Below are 22,348 nucleotides of genomic sequence, written 5' to 3' on the forward strand. Positions count from 1 at the left end.
GTTAAATCCGCGTTAAACTCGCGTTCAGCTCGCGTTAAATCCGGGTTAAACTCGCCTTAAATCCGCGTTAAACTCACGTGAAACTCACGTTACACTCACGTTACACTCACGTTACGGGGCACAGGCTCTATACAGGGAAACTGGCGTTAAACCGGGAAACTCACGTTTCACCGGGAAACTCGCGGTGCCCCTTGGCTGCGAATGGAAAAGGAAAATAACCATGCAGAGGAGGATCAGGCATTTCTGTGTGTTATCTCTAAAGCCTCTGCTCTGCAATAGGAAAAATATTCCGAAGTTTCCCCCGCCTCGGGGTGGGTAAGGCTCTTCCCGAACGAGCTGAGTGGAAGCAGGGGAACTGCTCATATAGGGAAGGGCACAAGGGACCAGGTATGTGCCATCCCTTTACTCTGCTCAAAAAGTAAATTTTCTTTTTAAATTTAATTAATTTAATTTAATTATTTCATCTTAATTAAAATCTAATTTTCTATTTGCTGAGGTCAACTTGGTGACAACACAGAAATCTCTTTCCTGTTGTTGTTGTTTTCAATAATGTATTGTTTGAGCTTCAATCTGAGCTTTGATTTGTTCAGTTACAGATTCAAGACTTATTTCCCAAATACTTCCAGTGGGATCATGAGGCTTGTTTGGCACCTGCTCATATCAGAACTCCTTGTGTAGGTGTTTACTCGTGGGCCCATTTACCTCGTCTTCACTGGTGACGTCTGCTGATTATTGTGCCTTACTCTGAAATACTTTTGTTATCTGCAAGACAAAACAGAAGAGCTCAAAGCAGTGCACAGCACCCTGAGAAATGGACAGTTCACACATTTCAATAATGCAAACAACTTGTACTAGATAACTAAATCCAAAATAATTTAGGATTATTCCAGACAAGAGACAAGCTGAAAACCAGCAACAAATTCTTCCACTGCTGCTCCATCGTGCCCAGATGATATTCTGAAGCTTGCCAAACACCAGTGTTTTCCCAAGATTTGCTAAAGGCTGGGAAGGGTTTGTGGAGGAACTTTTACCTTTGTAATTTAGTAATAGACTTTTATGAATGCAAGCACTCCCCCACTCAGTTCTTAAAGCAATTTAGTGCATTTACCTGTTGTTAAATGGGTTCCTGACTCCAGATCTAAGAGCCTGGAATCTGTTGCAGAAAGGGCATCTTCCAAATGCCAATCCATAAAATGGATCTGTGGCTCATCATGAATAAAAAAATCTCACAGGCATTAATTCCAACATGAATGTGCAAGATCCAGTGCAAAGTTCAATTCAGAGTTTTCTTTATTAAAATACCTTTTCACATTTCTTATACTAATGCATTTGCATGGACACTCACGGGATGCTGAAAGAACATTTGTCAACAGAAGAGAGCTATGAAGTCAGTCAGTTGTGACAGGCTCATGATACAAACAACATTTGCACAGGGAACAATAAATTAGAGATATTAATCAGTACTGGAGCTTGAAATTTCAAACATTTGGAATGGAGGATATAAACCCCTTTTGTGCTTCTTGCTGGTTTTGCACCTTTGATGCAATGCTTAAAGGAGTAATTTTATATGTGTGTGTGTGTGTGTGTGTGTGTGTGTATACACACAAACCCATGGCCTCTTTTTCACTATTTTCTAATTAAAATGAGGACTTTCTTACCTGTGGCCCAGATGTTGTAGGAATTTAATTTGCAGTAAGAGAAAGAGAGCAACTGCAATGTCAAAGGCCAGCTGGTTAAGGGGTTGGGGACAGTATTTTTTTTTCTCTTTTGTTTTCTGTTTTTTTTGAAACTAATGCAGCTGAGATAAACATGGGCTGCAGGATTAGATCTGTGTCCAAACTGGATCTGTGCTAGTGGTTTATCATACTGCAGAGAAAAAGGATAAGTATGGAATTCCATACTGGACAAACTGGGCACAAGTACAACTTCAGATCTCTCCCAGAATCAAATCAAAGGAATAAGGATTGTACATAACAGGATTTTCAGACTCACTGACCTGGGTGTGTTATATCCACTCATTGAAGACTTATCATAGAACCATCCAAAATAACTGTGATGGACAATCATTTCTTGAAGAACCATCACATTAAATTAACCAACAAACATCAGAACTTTTAAAGGGGAAAAGCTATTTAGCAAAGACTAAAGACAGTTTGTGCCTCTCATAGAAGCACTTGGTAAAGTCTGAATCTCTGAACAGTTATTCAAGTTTTTAGGGAGCCCAGAGCTCACTCTTCCCTCAGGCCCTCCCTGCAGTGTCACATCCCTGTGGGTTATAACTGAGCTGGCTCCAAGCCTGGTAGCAGTCCAGCTGCTGCAGCACAGGGAGCTCAGCACCAGCTGCACCATCATGCCAAGGTGCATCCATGGCTGGCCAGGCTGTGCTGAGCTCTGTTCTGCCACAGTGGTGGCGCTGATAACCAACTTAGCGAGTTTAAAGCAAGCTTAGATATTTCTGTGTCCTACTGGTATCACAGTAGTTGCTGCATTGTAGAAATGTACTTCCTCAGCTGTAGCTCCCCCTTTGTTTCCTTAGAGCATGATGAATTGGAGGCAAAAAAGGCAAAATTGCATTAGCGGGAGAAATTACAGATGAGAACCTGGGTCAGGGGATTCTAGAGCCACTTTCCTATGAGAATTTTTATTTGTAGTTTTTTTCCATTAAATGCTTTAGGAACATCTCTATGGTTTCTCCTAAGGAAATAAACTTTGAAAAGACGAGTCTGGCAAACTCATAAATAACTGCTGCAAAGCCTTTGAAATACTTGCAACATCTTCTATCTTGGTTTGTTTTCTTCTCCCAGCTGATCTTTGAGGTGACTCTTCTAGGTAGCATCAGGATGCCCATATATTCTCTGCTGGCAAAAAGAGCAAAAAAGAAAAAACCAAGGTGTGAGTGTAACTGTGCCCCTACCCTCTGTCCTGCAACACATCCCTTAGAACCCTCCACAGTGAGCTAATAAATACTCACTGTTCTATGAGGAGATGTTGGTATTATCTTCATTAGAGAGAAAAAGAAATAAGACAATGGGAGATTCAGATAAACAATTACAAGCTAGACCACAAAACTGGTAATCACCAACATCTGTAAGTGGGTGCTTACTGATATAAGTTGGATTTTTAAGGGAACTGCTGGCACTTACACACCTGGAAATCAAATCCCTTATTTACTAGATGTTCAGCTGCCACAGTCAGACCTCAGTGTCAGTCCCAGGAGAATGAGAACCTTTCCCCAAGGACTGGTGTCTCACAGGGAGCAATGCAGATCTGACTTCTGGACATTGTGTTCCTGCAGGAGCTGTGCCAGGGGTTATCTCCAGCACCCAGCAGGGGCAGGGTCCTGGCACTGCAAGCACAGAGGGCAGACAGAGCAGTGCTCTCTACCAGCCGGTGGGAATGGGCACAGAGAGAGCCCAAACTCCATTGTTTTCACATTATATGACAGAAATAATTCTGTCCACTGGGGATTCACAACTGTCAAGTCTTTCCTGACATCAGTTGCCAAAGTCAGTCTCCCTCCAGCAAATTTCTGCTCAGGGTACATGGTGGCCTCTAACCTAACAGTTCAGCCTGTCAGCACCGAGGCGCCTAATTCCTTTTGTGGACTTACCCCAAAGGATTTGCCCCATGAGTCAGAGGAATTCCTGGTTTATAATTCAGTGTTTATTTCAGAGTATCACCTTGTTTTTCATATCCTGACTGCCTGAAATCCCCCCCCTCAGTTTTAACTGGACACATCCTTCATCTTCTTTTCCTGTCTCAAACTATTGTGCCATGTTGCTGTGCACAGTTAAACACAGGCCAGGTCCCCCTTTGGAGCTGGCAATGTGAATTCCTTTAACACTGAGAAAATACTTTTGGGATCACCTGAGTAAGATGAGAAAGTAACTGAATAACACCCAGCAATTCTTCCAAAGAGATGTAAATTGTACAGGTTTCTGTCTCAGAGGGCACATGCTGAAGTTAGACAAATAGGCAGCTAAAAGTACACAATGTCCTCATGTACTGCCAGTCCTCCTGAACCCCTAGGACAGAACCAAACAAACAAATACACAGACACGTCTAGGAGGTAGCAGGAGAGGAGGAGATATGAAGTCAGAACACACTGCTGAGGTAAATTTGACACAATACCAATTAGTGTTTGGCGAAGTGGCTATCTCATTGTCAAGATATTTCCTTCAATATGTTTTCAGAGACTGGGACCATTAAATAACTTAGAAAGATTGCCAGCTCTGATTTCAGGAAGGAAACCTCCTCCCAGTTCCTCTCTAAGTAATTCATTTCTTTTGCAAATACTTCCTATGGATTGCATTTAAGATACAAGTTTCTGAAACAGAGGAGATGGAGGGAAGCAACCCCTGACATAAAACTTCAGGTTCCTTTCTAAAGGAAACCTAAAGTTCTAAAAATCCAAAACATTCAGGTTCAGAGTACTCTGGACTGCAAATCAGTCACAACCTGTACTGCAGCTGAGCCCTTATATAGTTCAAGTAATTCAAACCTTGATTATTTTTCTAATGCGTCACCTTTCTCGACATAATACAAACATTTCCAATGCTCCTGTGTCAGTACACAGTGTTTACTAAAAGCCTGAACTCAGTTTTGTGATGGTCACTCAGTGAAGAAGAAACAAAGTTCCTACATTTCCCTGCTGGATTATATTTATTCTGATAGAAACAATGTGGGGGCAAATGCACAAAAGCAGGACTAGCACTAGCAGGACTACTCCACAGTGCAGTTTTCTGTTCTGTCTGTGACATCTGGAAGAGCAGTACAGAACTGAATGTTAACAGACTTTATCTGAGCAGTGGAACACACATTATTTGAATGTAGGGAGTTAAAAGAACATCGGGATCTGAAGAGTCTCCACCACCACTACTGAAATAAAAAGGCTGAGCATCCTCCCTGAAAACAGAGGTCTTAGCAAAATACTCCTCTCTGCTGTGGTCCTTTGTCTGACATTTCTGGAATATCTATTACTTCCTAAACAGAGTAGAATTCTACAAGTTTTCTGACAGGCCCCTCCAGCCAAGTGATCCATCTGGCACTCCCTGTGATTCAGATGCCAGCTGACCAGCCAGGCTCCTGAGGGCCCCTTTCCACTCACAAATAGGAGCAGCAGATCAAATGCAACTTCACCTCTGAGCCAAACACTTAATTTGGCTATCAAGAAGCAGAACAGCTGGTGAGGAAGCTTAAGCCACTTGATCACTTTATAAGAAGCATTTTCCTTTTCATGAGTAGGATCAACAGCTCCTGATTTGGACCAAACCTCTGAGATACATCACAGCTAAGCATGTGTAAAAATGAGCTACTGAAAAAAAAAAAGAGCTGCAAGGAAATTATGATAAAAAGCACCTTAGTAGCTCCCTGCCTCTTCTGTGTTCATCTGTGTGGCCTGTGAAGTGTTGAGAGGCAAATAAAGGGAATGGAAAATCCATGAAGAAATCCATCTGTCCAGTCCAATTTTAGGTCACTTATTTTGAGAAGGGGGTGCTGCTTTTGTCACAGGCTTTATTGGGAACAGAAGTGGGAATTTAAGAAGCAGAAGACAAGGCTCTGTTCTTTTGCTGTGTCCTTTAAAGCACTAATAATTTTACAAAATGAATAGCTACTATGTTAATACATGACAATGTCTCAGACATGAACTGAATAAAGCAGCTTCTAGGAAAACTCAAGCAAGATGCAAGTGTTATAAAACTGACTTTGCTCTGGGGTGTTTCTGAAAATGAGATTAGTTTTACAGAATAACTACTTTTATTACCCTTCTACTGCTAACACGAGAGTAATAAAGGGAACACAAAGAAAGCACTGCCCTCAGCTGACACTTTTCTTCCTTGAATCTGACATTACTTCACAGATTGTCTGGTTTAGCAAGCTTTAATAGCCCAATTAATTATGAAAGTGATTTGAACAGGGTGGCCAGTTTATTTTCACTGACTTTTTATTATACTTCCATGGGGAGGTATTTTACTCACTTTTGGCCACAGGAAAACAAAAAAAATCTTCATGTCCACTAGAAATTATGTAAGCTGTGGAAAAAAAGATACTAAAACCTCCTGCCTGAGCTTCCACCTCGTGTCTGTCACAGCCACCCTTGACCATTTTTTCTTTTGTGTTGGACAGGGACAAACTTTCTTCTGCATAACTCTCCCAGGAATGTCTGGAATAACCCAGGGGAGGGTTCAGCTCAACATATTTTTAGAAAACTGAGAGCAAAGAATAAAAACAAACCTTTAAACTAAGAGAGACAATGACACTATAAACTCTCCTGGCCTGTGTTAATATGAGTCTGTTTATTGTAACACAATCTGTGACCTTCAGTGCACTGCCCAGTGTCTGTAAATAATACAATGGGCTGCCTGTGTGTCCCATGGGGATGGGAGTGCTGATGGAGCCTTTCAAAAACTCAAATGGATGCCATAAGCTGGCGTAGATTGTGCTATTGTGATTCTTATTTATGAGTCTCTCCTTTTCTTCTTTTTAAGTAAAGCCCCAAAGTCACCAAGTGGGTGGCAGAAAAAACAACCGTCTGCTTAGTCTGAGTTGGATTTGATAGCATATCTAACATGCATAAAAGTCCTCCTGAGATGTGAGTTCCCAGATCTCCTGAGAGCAGACAAACAGCTCATTCAACATATTTCTTCCATTTAAAAAAAATCCATATTTTGTCACTGGCTTCTTAGCACTATGAAGCTGTTCACCATCTACAGAACCTTCACAAAACTCCACATTTTCAGCTGAGATCCTCCATATATGCATGGTACTATAGCTGTACCCAGCTATAGCTGTGACCCAGCTATGACCCAGCTTTGTACTCTGCAATAAAAACTGTTTGCCTTCAAAATTTCTTACAAGGTCTCAGATTACTGCCAGCCCTTGGAGTCATCCTACCTGCTCTTCCAGTGGATGAAAACAAACCCAGGAGGAAAGAGCCACAGACAGTGAATAGAAGGGACTTTTGCAAGTTGAGCTGATCATCCCTGCTGGGTTCAGCTGCTCCCCTTAGGGAGGAGCTCAGCTCCCTGGGCACTGCAGGCACAGGATGTGTGTGTGAGCAACCCAAGCACAGTCACTGGCACTGGGCACTGACAGCTGGGGCTGGAACAGCAGCTCTGTCCCCAGTGATGCATTTACTGGTGAGCAGTTTTGATGTGCAAATCTCCACAGCCACCCCTCCCCTCGTGCCATCCTGCCAGCCTCTGTGGCACAGACCCAGCGCTGTGCAGGTGCTGGACACAAACTCCTGAGAGATCATTATCTGTGCACCAGCACCACCAAACTCCAGCCCCTTCCACTGGCTCCTAAAACCATTCTATAGAGGATTGAAAGCCTGATTTGTAAAAATATATATATAAAAGGATTGCCCCATATGTGTCCTGCAAAGGTCCTGAGCAACAAGAAAACCACATCAATTCTTGAACACCATCTCACCAGATGCACAATCATCTCAACCCATGCCATTATATTTAACTGCTTGCATAAAATGCATACTTACAGAATGCCTGTTTTCCATAGAATCTGCAAAATAAAATACAATATATAAATTATGAAATGGCACCTTGCAGAGTGACCAGTTTTATGTTCCACAAAATACAGCTGTAGGTGCTTCAGCCACTTTGCTCACTTTGCAAGTAAAATTCCTACCTACATCTAAGGTTAAAGCTCTGGGCTTTAAGGAGTATCCAAGTTCTTGTTTAATCCATGTACAGGGGTGAGAGCAGACATTTCAAAACCCACATTGAACAGGACCTGTTTGGCAGCTTTCCTGATCATGTGCTAGAGCAGAAGTCTCTACTGAGGGCACAATCTGTTACTGGACAAGACAGTCTTCCTCTCAGAGGCAAGTTCTCATCAGCATTTTACTTCCTAATCCAATTCCTTGCCAGGAAAATAATGTATTGTAGAAATCCAGTAGAGGATATAATTTTCAGGGCAAAAATAACATCTTGCTAAGACACCAGACATTTTATTAATAAAAAGTTGCTTGTTCCTAATGAAAAACCTGAGGGCCAGCAAGCTCCTTCCTTTTAGGGTCAGTGAACTTTAATTGTAGGCTTTTTTTAAAAAACAAATGGATTTAGCTATTCAGAAATTTCACAGAATACATTTAAATACCAAAACATAAATATTTCTTTCCCCTCTCAAAGTAACTCCAGTTTTAGGAGACAACTTCAAGTCTTGTTAAAAGTGCTCATGTATGTGTTCTGTTGAGATATTTCACATGAGGCAAAAGAGCTCAATCTTGGACAGTATTTTCTTGAAAAGTGTATCATGTGAAAAGTGAATCCTGTGATTCACTGGAGAGAAGCTGTGTGAAGGAGCTGGACTCAGTCTCTAGGTTAATCTTGCCAGTATCTTTACATAAATGGGGGTTAGTTTGTATATGCTTTTTCAAATTACATATTTTAATTTTTTTTTAATATATAGCAAATTTAAAAATCAGTATTCCTTCCATAGGCAAAGCACATATGTAAATTTTGGAAAGTTCCCTGAAATCACTGGATGAAGGACATTATGTAGAGTAATGCTACCATTATTAGACCCTAATAAAAGTCTTTTAGAAACTCCCTTGTCAGTCAGCAGAAGCAACAAGGAAACTAAACACAGGTGAAGATCTCTGCCTTGGTACATTCAGAGTTTTCTACCCAGAACTTTTACCTTAAGCAAAGGAATAAAAACTGATCTGACTACAGCACCTTGCAGCAGTGCATGAACTCAATTTCAGTAAAAAACCACCTCAGTGTTTGACAAGATTGATCCACAGATGTTTAGACATAAGGAAACAAAATAAGAAGATACATGGGACACACACACAAAAGCATTTTTTGTGTCCTGAAAGCCAAGAAAAGTGCACAAAACCACTGCTGACCCAGTGCTACATCAAAGCTTGGCTTTAAGTGGACAAAACCATACATAAGGTTTATGAAGTGAGGCATTAACAAGCTGTCGTTTAGACTCTGTCACAATGTATTGTTCTCACAGGAAGGAGGAAATGAGAAATTTTGTGTAAATTCCAGACTTCAAACAACGGGATGTTGGCTACCCAAAGCTTGGAGGTCACAGTGACAGCGATCCTGCCTCCTTGTTACCTGTCACCCACATCCAGAGCACTGGGGCTGTCTAGCTGAGTGTCACAGCTCTGCCAGGAAATGTCACACTCTGTGTCTGGGAAGTGCTGCTGGAAGCCTGGGTGATTTCTACCAGGTACCACTCAGGGCAGCCAGCAGCTAGCCACTAATAAAGGCACAATGATAGCGCTTTTGCTGATTCTTTACTAATGTCAATCTTTTCACAATACTTTTATTTCATTTTTATTTTTTTTTTTAATAAAAAAAAGAAAGAAAAAAAAAGAAAAAAAGAGATGGTTTTACTTTTTTTACTAGTTTTACTGTAGAACTGAGATTTTTCATAACACCTGGCTTTCCCTTGCTGCCAAAAATGGGGAACTGAGAAATGCTGGATTATAGACACACAGAAAAATTGGTCAAACTTCTGTAGAAGCTCCATGTCTTAAGAAAGGAATCAGAGCTGAAGGTCTGATGTTGGTGATTTCTAAAATATTCCCAAGTCTAAAAAACATTGGTGGTTTTATGGACTTCTGATGGATCTAAACTCTTGCTATTGCTTCTAGCCGATGGGATTTTAAATTCAAAGAACACATTTTTACAGGAGTACATACAGCAGGAATTTAAGACCCTGTCACCCCCACCTGCTGTACCATTTCTTGTTGCTAGAGGTTATGGAGAGGAGAATATGTGCCTAAACAGCTGCAATTGCCAATCCACCTCCAAGCCAGCCCCAGCCCTGGTGAAAGCCGAGATGTCAGACTGAACCGAAGGTCTGTGCTGCAGACACACACAACGTCCTGCCAAGCCCTTGAGAGGAGCAGTAGCTTCCATCAGGGAATCTTGGCAGGCAGCTTGGGAACAGCTCTGACACGGGGCATGCACGTAATCCAGCTCTGCATTGGAGGTTCAAGCAAGGTCAGAAGCTCCCTGCATGTCTGTGCCTTACTGAAACCATCTGGCTTTGCCTGATTTTTGGCTGAAGCCATCGTAAGCATTTGGCTCCCGAATCAACGTCTCACAGATCCAGGCCTGAGTCTAGAATATGTCTAGAAACATAAATATCCAAAGAGTTTTTATATTGGAGAGAGGACAAGTTATTTGCATGGGTTTGGACTGCCTGCAACTATCATGTGCTCATAATACCTGAGTTCTGAACAACACAATGAATCCCCAGACGCTGTGAGTTCTTTCTATGCTGGAAAAGGATTCAATGGGAAATTCTGGCTAAGATGTAGGTGGTAAGCCTGAGGCTCAGTAGCAGGAAAGTATTTGAGCAGATTTCCTGATTGCTAAAGCTGATTTCAAATAGATTTGTTCCAAACCTCTGAATGCAATGGGGATTTCTCATGCCTCTTTCCACTGGGACGTATTTATTTTTCCGAAGTACATTGTTGGTTGCTGTAGGACTGTTAGAATTTCCTGTCTCCCTGCTGCAATTGCTTCCAAGTGACCAATTCATTTTTCCAGACTTAGCAGCATAAAGGCTGGCTCTGCATTTTGTTTGTTGGATTTCCACTTTGCAATAAGAAACTGGGAATTGTTATCTTGCAATAAGCCACAATGAGCTCAGCCCAGTGTACATAAGACCAGGGGAATGCCCACCACTGACACACAGCAAAGACAGAGTTCACTGAAGGAGCAAGAATATACCAATAACACAATCTTCCACAGGAAGTGTCCTGGAAAAACGTGAGGAAATCTGGGAGCTGGAGTTGGCTCTAATCCTTCTCAGCAACACGAACAGGACTGTGCTACCCCAAGAACTGGGATCAGCCTTGAGGGAAGGGCTGGAGCTGAGATAAAGAACCAGCGTGGAGATGCTTGGGCTTCCTGCCCCTGCTGCCTCTTGGGAAGATGAAAGGTGTGATGGAAATAAATCATGTGTGAAGGAGCCTCCACCCAGGCAGCTGAACTGGTGTGTGACACATCCTGACCCTCCCTGAGGAAGAGCTGCCAGCCTGGGCTGCTGGACTCAGCACAGCGAGGGAGGCAGCAGGGCCACCGCCGCTTTATCGTTCCTGGCAGTCTGCTGATTTACACAATTGCCTGTTTGCCTCAAGTTTTGGACTATATCACCTCTTTCTGAACAAAAAGCAGCAGCTTTGGGATTGGGTTGGATATTCCTGACTGACAATATGCTTTGGTCTTTTCACAGAGCAACCAAAGGAAGCAGGATTTAAGGGAAATTAGTTTATCCTGGTAAGCTTGAAGGATTTTTACACACAGATGTTACTGACCTGAATGGCACTGTGACATTCCCCAAACTGCCATTTGGATGTAAGGTCTGATTTCAAGCTGAGGCTTGAAGTTTTTGGTATTTTATACAAAATACTAAAGTAACAGCCCAGTGGTCTAGAAAAGGCTTTAAAACAATAGCTGTGTGAACATCCTGAATACTGAATTAAACTAATCTTTCAATAACAATGCAAGGACAACTTCTTATCTCACTGTTGCTTGCAGACACAAAGTGAGCAGCATCCTCCTTAAACTCTCATTACAGCAAAGGAAATCCAGCATCCAACCAACCAGAGACTGACATTATTTGACTTTCAATCAAAACATACCTGACTAGAATGGAATTTCACAAATTACCTCCTTTTCCCACTGCAAATGAGCTAACTGTAGTTAACCACATGCAGGTCTTTTGGGATTTGAAATGTGCATTTGACAGTTTGTTTCTGTCCATCCCTTATGTAAAACCACCTCCTGAGTCCTGGCATTCAGAATAAAACAGCACAGCAGGAAGGATGGGGAGTCTTATCCACAGTGTGGTGGAGGCACTCAAGTGGTAGAAGCAGGAGATAACACAGCCAGCACCAGGGAAATAAAAAGAAAAGGAATAATGACAGATGCTCAGCACACTGCCAGCAGCCTGGGGCTTGGGAAAGCTCAGAGAATTATTGGCACTATGGATTCATGGTGCAGATTTTGGATAAGAACAACAACAGCTATAGAACTCCAAATACAGGAGCTGGTTATGGCATCTGCCTTACTGGGGGGGGATAGCAGTGAGAAAAATGAAGAAAAATGTTTTAGCTCAGTCACAAAGAATTGCATCAGGCATAACTACTGACTGTTCTTCATCTTCCTCTCCAGTGCCCAGACAGCACAGACAGTGCACACACAGCCCCTTCATAGGACAAAATTGCTTATGAAGCACTCAATTCTAATTAAACTACAAAAGTTACCTACAAACAAAAATAATCAAATGTTACATAGATCTTAGGGATTAAATCTGTCAAACTGTGTAGCTGACACCAATTCCCAAACTCATGTGATTTCCCCAAGGACATGTTTGTCTGAATCATTGCCTTCCTGAAGTATGCTGTACTCTTGGGCTTTTGCTCAAAAATATCAAAGAATAGAATGGTGAATCAACTTCTGCACCCACTAGCTATGTTCAACATCTGTCACAATTGGCATAATTTAATACACTTATATTAATATATATTAAAGTGGACAGAATATTTCATAGGGATTGCCCACTGCATTTACACTTCACCACCCCACAAACACACAGGCTATCAAAAATCCAAGGCAGTGTTACATTAACTGCAGCACTGCATTGCTGGGTGATGCACTGCTTATCTAATTGAAACACTTTTCCTGTGTATCAGTCAGGAAAAACAGACATGATTGAAACAATAAACTGGTACTGTGTTTCCAAGAATAACTGAAGCTGTAGAATGTTATGCATAAAAGCAGGTGGACTGCAAGATTAAGGGGTGTTTGCAGATTTTCTGGCTACTTCAGCTCAGTCTTTCAATCATATCCCATTTTACTGCAGTTCCCACCTTATGGTATTACAGCCTTTTAAAATGCTCTTTGAATTTCAGCTCTGCTGTACCAACCTGGAGTTTAAACCCTTACATAACCCATCCTGGTGTGCCAAAACCAGGGCTGGTGAGTCACCCTCACACCTGGGCAGAGCAGGTGAGAGTATACAGCACCTTCTGCAGGGTTTTATAGATCCAGTTCACACTCTGGAGAACATTTCAGAACATTTGCAGCCTTGGGGCTTAGCCCTAAAATAAACTGTGTTTTTTCTCTTGGTGGTCCAGGATGAAGTGCCTGGCCACGCTCTTAAGTGTGAAAGATATTCTGATTTTCACTGCAAGGCTGTGAAAAATGAGTACAACACACAGGCACAGCACCAAGGATTCCTTTGCCACTGTTGTCACCCTCTAAACACTTTGCCTTAAACAGATTACCTAATCTCTCTGTTTATTCAGCTGTAAAATGGAGATAAAAATTGCCATTGAAGTCCTAACAAGGGAAAATTAAGTAATGTTTTCTAATGTACGTGGAGACACTGACATAAAAGATTCCCCAGAGACAGAATATTGTGTCAGAGGTGGGAAATGCCTTATAGAAAAAAATAGAAAATTAAAGCACAACAACCAAAAATTATAAATGGCACACAACAAAGCCTGAATGGGGACAAAATGTGAACGGCTTGCAGCCCTAATATTTACAAATCTAGACTTCCTACCACAAAGAGAGGAGAGGAAATCCCTTCTGATTGAGACTTTGACAAACTATGATGAAATAACCCACTTTTAACCCACTGCCTCTGAACTCATTAGTGCCAGAACATTTATAGACAGTAATTGCCAGCAAGCTGCTACTGCCCAAACACGTCTGTGCTGAAATGATCATATTGCTTTGAAGGCTTTTAGAGTCTGCTGTTGGAGGCTTTAAAGATATTTGTTGGAGTTACACCCAAAGCAAATGGGATATTTTATAGCATGTGACAAACATAATTAAGAGACAAATGTTTCTCTTGAGCAGTTTGAGATAAGAGGATGTAGAATCCTGATCTCTAGCAGGGATCTGGATTCAGATCCAGATGTATGGCCCAAATATTCAGCAGATCCAGCACAAATGGGCTGATGAAGTAGATGTTACAAATATTAATATCACTGATTTATGAGAAGTCATGAAGATGTCATGTAATTTATCAACTTCCGTGATTTTGTAGCTGCACTTTGGTATGTCCCTGTGTGACTTGCAGCACTTCCACTTATGCTCTAAATATTCAGCCTAAATATTATCTTCTAAAATATTCAGTCACAAATTTATCCCTAACCTCTACACACACACTTCCTTAAAGTGTTTAATTTTTCACTAGCTTACTTACCATTATTAGTTTTTCTGATTTCACTATAAACTGTTTCAGTCCCCTTCTGTTCAGGAGCTGGAAAATGTATTGGCACAGAATCAATTTATTTTCTTTTTTTTTTTCCTTTTTGTTTGCTTTTTTGTTTACCTTCTGAAAAGCTCCTTAAACAAACAGAACACACTTTTTTTACTTTCAGAAGCAGCAATGAGCCTGTGGAGTCTGTGAAAAAGCCAGCACAACCTCCTCCCCAAACCCAGCCTGCAAGGGTCTGAGAGAAGGATGTCTCCTATATAAAAATCATGATGAAAATCTGCTTCCCTTTCTAAATTTGACTTCAACATTTTAATAATCTTCTTCTGAACTTGAACCAATATTGCTTTAATTTCACAGAGACATCTACCACTAGAGAACAGTTTCTCTGGATCGCTTTGAAGAACTTCTTCAATTTGTTCTAAGGATTTAGGGATCCTAGCCCTGAGGAGATCTATCACTTGGAAGACTAACTACAAACCCTTTTGGCAACTAGCCTGATTAAATCTTAAGGGTAAAAAAAAATTAAATTGCTGTGCTTTGGGAAATGTCTCAGAAGAATATCTGCAGATTTCACACTGCACATCTTCCATTTATTGCGTCTGGGAAAGGTCTCCTTTTGGACAGAGCCTTGTCTAAAAGCCTGAAAACAGCAAGAATCATCTTCTCTGTGGTCAGCATAAACTTCTGGCTAGTAGGAGATTAGGACAATCTCCTGGATTTATTGTGTGGCTGTAGTTTAAAAATCCCTGGGCAATCAAGGTGCTCCAGAACTGTGCATTTCAAACCACTTTCATAACTTGCTTCATGGATCTCAAAGCACTTCAGAAACACTCATTCATTTCAGTTAAACTGAGCCTCCTAGAAAACCTCAGAATTCTACCAGTATCACCTCTGATTTTTGTGCACCTTCAACAAAAACCAAGAAGTTAAATTTTTCAAGTTAAATTAAAAAAAAAAAAAGTTGCTTCTTCTTCGCAAAAAAAAAAAAAAAGGAAAAGGAAAGAAACTCACATTTCTACAGAATCCTGTGCTTTAGCTATTAAAAACCTCCAACATTTAAAGAATTCAGACAAAATGATTTGTAGACTCAGAGTCATGACTTTTACTGTTTTGCACTGCCCTGAAGAACCCAAGTGTCTCTGGCACCACATTCTGATTTCCCAAAAACGTGTTCAGCATGCTTTAAATGCTGTGAGCTAACACGTCAGAATGCACTTGCAAAACTGCTATTAATTTAAACAACAGCAGCTACACTTCCCCAAGTGTCTAATCACAGCTTTCAAAGTTGCAGGTTCAGCATGAACTTTCTTTGCAAAATAATTTGAAGATCTCGAGGCATATTTCAAATGCTTACAGACTACTGCTTAAATGGTCAAAAAGTGAAGCAAGAATTAATCTTCTTGGAATTTTAATAAAAGGTAGCTCATTTTGTTTAGGACTATTTTTCAGCAGGTTACAGTCCTAAAACCTACTCCTATTGACTCTGTGCAAAGACTTGGTTGGAGGCATTTTCCTTAATTTGCTTTTTTTATTTTTATCATACCCACTTCATTATATTGTGATACAATGCCACTGCCCATGTTATTTCCTTTGTCAATCTTCCAAAAGTCGTCTTAGCACTGAAAAAATGTGCCAGAAGAAATTACTTGGATGATTTGACATTTTGTTCCCACTGATTTTATAATGTTGCCACCCTGCTGATAACTAAGCCAATATAAAAGTAAAATAAGGAGAACATTCTCACTCAGCCATGCTTAGCAGTTTCTGCCTTGTGACTTTAGGGATATTTCCTGATCTGACTTCAGCCCCTGCTTTTGGTTTTGCTCAGATTCACAATAAAGGGTCTAAATCACCTTGCCATCCTTTTTTTCAACAAAGCTTTAGAAAAGATAAGCACTATATTTGTGTCAAGCATCAAACTGGGTAAGTATTGAATTTAATAATTCCAGCAAGAAGTATTCCAGAAATTACCAGATAGCTCAGACTTGAAAAACAGGGTAACCCAGTGTTTTCAAATGTAAGTAATTCTTTACTGATAAAGGCAAGTTGTATATCCTTCTACAATAATTTCAACTTGTTTTGAAGTGACATTCAATCAATTCCAATTCCCAGAAGTGATATTAAGGCAACAGTTACAGCTTAGATACTGCAGCATTTATTGCAGTTGCCTTTCACAGTACACAGAATATGATTCTCCTGCTAACATTAGTATTGACATTGACAACAGTGGCAGGAGGAACAAATGATTGGAAAGATAAATTAAATTGAGGTTAGGCCAGAAAGATCAAAGAAATCTGCAGTTACTCAAAAGGCAGAAAGAATCAGACTCCATGTGTGAGCTGCAGGATGAGCAATGTGTGCCCAGAGAAAAGGTAAATGTGGTTTGCATTGTCTTCATTCAGAAAATAGAGGCATAAAAGGGATTTGGAGCAAGGTGATAATCTGAAAGTTCTGTTCCCTAGGAAGGGCTGGTCACACCCACAGGCAGACATGATAGAATATTATGACTGGAAAAAAACCCTTACAATAACACCAACGTAGCAGAAATATCAGTAACAGTCCTGTGGCCAAATTGTCTCTGTGGGTGTACATGATTATTATAAGGGAATATTAGAAACTTGGCTTTGCTTCTCTTTTCCCAAGAATAAATCTCATCCTGTTTTCATTGTGATAGGCAGTGCAAAGCTCAAGAAATGACTTGGTTTTGTACAACTCCTTCCTCAGAGAGGAGCATATGAAATACTTTCAGTGCAGTTTCCATGCCCATAACCAAAGCTCTCCTCTGTGTCCTGGGGCAACAGAGGAAATCGAGCAGGGAACTGCTCCTATCTCAGTATGCTCAAGCACAGCTCAGTCTTACAGAATCTCTCAGTGTTCTGAGTGCCATGCACAGGTCTGTAGCATGAGGCAGCACTCAATTAAAATAATCTGATCTCATTTGCACACCAGAGTAAACATTATTCTGTGGTTTAATGGGGTCCTGTCTACAGAGCACAGATACTATCTTATTACTTATTCTGATATACAGGAATAGTTTGTATATCAAGAATGGATATATAATGGAAAATGCTGTTTTTATAGATGTTGATCTTGAATTTAATGGGGCTTTTAATTTAAATAATGCACTATCATAACTTACTATTCTACACCATGGTGTAGATTCTACAATTGTAGAATTGTAGTGAACACTCAGGTGGAACAATTATTAGCCCTGTTCTGAAGAAGACAACAACTCCAGTCCTTCAGTGCAGAATTTAGCAGAGGTGGGTAAATTAAAACACAGGGAAGACTCTGTGATGAATGATAGCAGGAAGTGAAAACAGAAAGGACAGCAGGACTGGCTGTTCAGGAGGGCTTGGCTGCCAAGTTTGAAGAGTGAGCACTCTTGCCCAAACATCTGTGCTACCAGCTAAACAATCATGTCTTTGGTCTCTGGAATAAGTGACTAGTCCTTCCTACCAGGAAGAAGGAAATTTATCCATTTCTTCCTCATTCTGCTCCTCATTCAGCTGAAGCAAAGAAGCAAGAGCAGAGCATAAATCAGTCACAGCTACTTGGAGCTTTTTTGTGAATTTCTGAAAGGTTTATCAGCTTTCAACACAAGACCATAATGGCATTGGAGTTCTCCAGATGACACAGAATGACTGAAGAGGGCATTTGGGTGGATAATAAATTTCCAATGGAAATTTTCCATTTCTCCTTCAAGGTTGCAGACATGTACCTCAGCCCCATGCTCTGAGCTCAGGTTACTGCAGGGAGGAGGACAAAGTTATGTGGGCATCAACATCCTCATTTCTCTGTTTACAGTGCCACAAAATCCAGGATGGTCTCCAGGCCTCTCCAGACAAAGAGACTAAATTAACATTGGTCTCCCTTTCTCTATCAAAAGTGAATTACAGCTTTGACCCTTCAACCAGTTCCTTTAGAAAGGAGGAAATTGCATTGGTTTCTGTTCTCGCCATTATCTTACCCTGTGGCCCTCAATGAATTTGGTCTCTTTGACATGGATATTTCACAGCAGGCTGCCTTCTGCTAAGAGCCACAGCTCCAGCTGGGAGCCTTGCTCCACACAGACCTCCTGTAAATGGGAATGATCCCAGGGGAAGGACTGCAAGAACAGCAGCACAGGAGCCACAGCATCATGTAGGAACTCTACTGCCAGGAGACTCAGCACACAAAGCACAGCCCTGGCACTCCCAGGTGCCAATACCAGGGAGCAGCAACATCCCCAGAGTTACACCAAACATGAGCCATAGAGGCTGGACAGTTCATTACCTCTGTGAGGATCAAGCGAGGAGACTTCAACTTCAGTGTAATCCACCTCAGCACTCTCAAGGTCAGGTCCTGCCCCAAAAATATCAACAAGATGTTTCTTTGTAGGACTGCACGCTTCGTTTGAGCTGTGAGCCTGATCCTGCTGCCACTGAAATTAATGGACAAGTCCCAATTGACTTTGATAGGTGCAGGACCAGGCCCTACTGCTGATGGGAGTGACTCTGCTCAGTTCTAAGGCCAGCCTGTTCCTGAGGGTGGTCCCACTCAGGAGGGCAGAGCACCAACTCAAGGCGGATTTCTGAAACTGTGGGATGTGCAAATTGTGCTTGGAACTGCAATGCAACACCTTCAAAAGTGGCACATCACAGAATGGAGTAGGGAATCACCAGAGCTTCTCCCATATTCCTACTCCAGCTGCTCTTCCCTTTCTCTCCCTGCCATGACATCCTCGTTTTCTGTGGCTGCTATGGCAGGACACCTCCCATTCTCCACTTTTCTCACATTTCAAGCCATCTTTATGTCTTTCATGGCCTTCCTCATCACCTCTCATTCTCCAAAGTTTTGCTTTGCCAATTAGCACTTTCAGCAGTTTCCTCCTAAGCTGCCTCCAAGCCCCCCATAAAACACTTGGAATGGAACCCATCATCCTCCTCACAATGCTTCTCTGCCACAAAAGCCACAGAAATTATCAGACATCCGATTTACTAAGATCACTGACTGACAGGTACTGTGGTTACACACAGCTACAACAGACACAAGAAACAGCTGGTGCTTTCTACTCTGTTTTTCTTGGGGTGGGGATGGTTTTCTGCCACATTTCTGTAAGAGCTGGAAGGAACCACAAAAGTCATTCAGATTGAAATCTTGCAGAACTGATTTAGCAGATTATTTTATTCAGATTTCATAGCAGGTTATTTTTAGATTTATTTCTTAAATATTTCAAGATCCAGAGAAGTGAAGAAAGGACAGAGAAGTAAAAGAAGCACAAATCTGTAGAAAACCTTGGTTTTTAAACAAATCTGAATATTTGTTGTATAGAACTTAATATTATGAGTTGTATTTTTATACCACCCATCATTAGATGGCCTGGGATCCAGCACAGCTAATTACACTCCATAATTAAATTGATAAAAGGGTCCTATCAGTGTCATTTTGGACATGGGAAAAAAGGGATGGCCCTATCATTCCTACCTCACTAGTACCATTAGAAATAATCAAGATTTTCAATTATAAAACAATTTTAAAATCTATTCTTTAAGTATGGAATTACCTTTACTCTCATCAGTTGATTTCATGTGGTTTTCATTATCTTCAATGTAACCTGATCCTAAAATATGAAAGCCAAAGTTGAGCTGACAAAATATTTATTGTAACCAATGAAATAAATGAGTTTCACAGCTGCAACTCCTACTGTCATTATCTGTATTTCTATACAACATATTCTACTTTTAGATTCCCACCTAAGGCATTCAGGTGGGAAGAATGTGGCTTTTAAAATAATCAGATAACAAACGCCCAAGAGGCAACTTTGTCTATGTCAGGTGCTCTAAACATCATGTCCACCTGTCATTGTCAAGTGCACTGAGATCCTGCAATGAAAGGGGCCCAGGCAAGTTAACATCTCTGTACTGAGGCCATATCACAGGACCATGTGCCACAGCTCCAATTTCCTCTCTGAAATAATTTTCTTGCAGCTGTGTCAAAAGCAGAAAGTAATTTTCTTTTACCATGATTTCTCCATCTGTGATATTGTCAATTGATTGTCTGGGAGAAGTGTCTGAGCAGCCTTATAAACCAATCTGTGTAAGATGTGCTCATAAAAACTGTGCAAAGACAAAATGACAGAAGATACCTTGGACAATGTTATTGGTATCCCTCTGTATTCCCAAAACCTTGGGCCCCATCCAAACAATTACTATGAAGTTCAAAACTTTAAATAAATATGTAATTAAACCCACTTACTAACAGTCTTATAGCAGAATATCCTACCTGAATAGAAGTTTCCATCACTGGGCTGTCTTGTTAGTTTTTCATTTGTCAGGTTTGGAGCCAAGGCAGAACTGAAAAACAAACCAATAAAATCTGATGCAATTATCCAAAACCAGCCAATAAAACCAACTACACGATTCTGTGCAAAGATCAGTCACTGTCTGCCTACCACCTATTCTTAACCACTGAAACTAATGAAAATTTTGCCTTTGCTTCAGGAGAAGCACAAGGAAACTTCAAGGTCGAAAATGTTCCCTATTGCATTACTCTTCTTTAAGACCTCTGTATTTTCAATTTTATTCCATACTTAAATGCATTCAGATACAGACCTGACATTCTTGTATTCCACTTAGCTGGCCCTTTTTTCTATTTTTAGAGTATTTCCTCATCCTGTTGTTGTGTTAGCAGGTGGTACATGAAGCAGAACCATCTATTGTCTGCAGGTGTGTGCTGTAAAAAGCTATATTCATGTGAAGCAAGGCTTACAGAAATATTACACAAAAATATTGCACCACTATCATAAAGCAGGTGTCGTGGTTTAACCCCAGATGGCAGCTAAATATCACAGAGCCACTCGCTCACAACTCTGCCCTGCCATGGAGGGATGGGGAGGAGGGGTGGAGAAAGAGAAATCCCATGGATTCAGATAGGAACAGGTTAATAATTTGAATAAAGTCAATAATGATAAAAGCAATGAAAAGGAGAGAGAGAAAGAGAGAGATAAACCCCAAGGAAAAGAAGGGATGCCCTGAGCAGCCATCAGCACCTCCCGCGGTCCCGGGCTCGGCGCGGTTTTGCCGCTGGGGCCGGGCTGTGATAGCGACCAGCATCTGCTTTAGTCACACTTCAGTAATCCCACAACAGAAAGGTCTTCCAAGAGGTGGGACCAGACAGCTGCTTCATTTCCTCCACCTCCAAGGCTGCTATACTGAAAGCCCATCAGGATTCTTCTGGGTCCTTGAAGCACCCACTCCTGAGATAGTCGATGCCCATGGAACCTCTGAGCCATTCCCAGTGAGGGACACATTCCCAGTCAGGCTGGTTTCAGCCTCCAGCAGCCACCTCTTGGAATCCCCCTCCAGAAACACCAGTGGGCTCTGGCCCTCCACAGCCTGATTCCATCAGGGTACACTGTGCACCCGTAAGCACAGCCTTATTCTCCTGGGGCTGACGTTTCGGGCCACGTGCTCCACACGGCCCAGTGAACAAGGCTGTCCCTCTCTTCCACAGGGCTGGAGGCACAGCCCCTCTAGTCTTGGTTCATGGGTTTATGCAGCTTGCTTCTTATGAAAATGGAGTACAATTCCTTTCCATAGGATCAGCCCTTCCACTCTGTCTGAGGAACTGCCCACTGCAGCATCAACTTTCCTCCAAGAACCCCCTCTTGTGATTATTTTTCCTTGCAATTCATGTAGGGCTAAGGTAGAATTTCCATCCCACTTCCTCATGTTGTCTCTGCAGGCCTGCAGAAAAAAACAAGGTCTCCCCTGATGTGTACCCTCAATATCCTCCCTGACCAAAGGACACTTTCTGTTACCAGCTGAGATTCTGGACCGCGTATGTGGGGAGTAGAATCTATATCCTCTTTGAGTTGCTCAACCAGTTTCTCCACAGCAGAGACAAGGGAGAAAGATTTTTCTGTGTACTACTAAAGCTGGGGAGCCACTGCCTCCACCTCTTTGTGTCTCCAGTGAGTTGGTGTATGATGATGGTGCACTCTGGTGCACGAATTTCTGATACATGGTATTGGCACATTAGACTTCACCTGGATCTGTGAGGGACTGTGTGTTGTTTGGGTCATAATGAATTTTCTACCTCTAAGCATGGCTAATTCCCTGCTGTACTGGGTACCTCTCTC

At 41.5% G+C, this 22,348-nt stretch overlaps 1 protein-coding gene across 9 annotated transcripts in view; it reads right to left on the reverse strand.

Annotated features, from left to right (window-relative positions):
• Positions 1–1,272: 1,272 nt before the first annotated feature.
• PECAM1 (platelet and endothelial cell adhesion molecule 1) overlaps positions 1,273–22,348 on the reverse strand; it is a 31,299-nt gene continuing 10,223 nt past the window's right edge. Inside the window, exons 11-16 of one of the 9 annotated variants that reach the window (XM_033076957.2) lie at positions 20,491–20,561; positions 19,772–19,828; positions 18,502–18,570; positions 14,212–14,268; positions 7,499–7,521; positions 1,273–2,855 (exon numbers count right to left, since the gene is read on the reverse strand). In XM_033076957.2, coding sequence (XP_032932848.1) covers positions 2,826–2,855; positions 7,499–7,521; positions 14,212–14,268; positions 18,502–18,570; positions 19,772–19,828; positions 20,491–20,561 — 307 coding nt within the window. In that variant the 3' untranslated portion in view covers positions 1,273–2,825. Of the gene's footprint in view, positions 2,859–7,498; positions 7,522–14,211; positions 14,269–18,501; positions 18,571–19,771; positions 19,829–20,490; positions 20,562–22,348 lie in introns of all 9 variants that reach the window. The other 8 variants (XM_033076956.2, XM_033076960.2, XM_033076959.2 and 5 more) reach the window with 8 other exon arrangements.

Source organism: Catharus ustulatus, chromosome 20, assembly GCF_009819885.2.
Source record: "Catharus ustulatus isolate bCatUst1 chromosome 20, bCatUst1.pri.v2, whole genome shotgun sequence".
Lineage (NCBI taxonomy): Eukaryota > Metazoa > Chordata > Aves > Passeriformes > Turdidae > Catharus > Catharus ustulatus.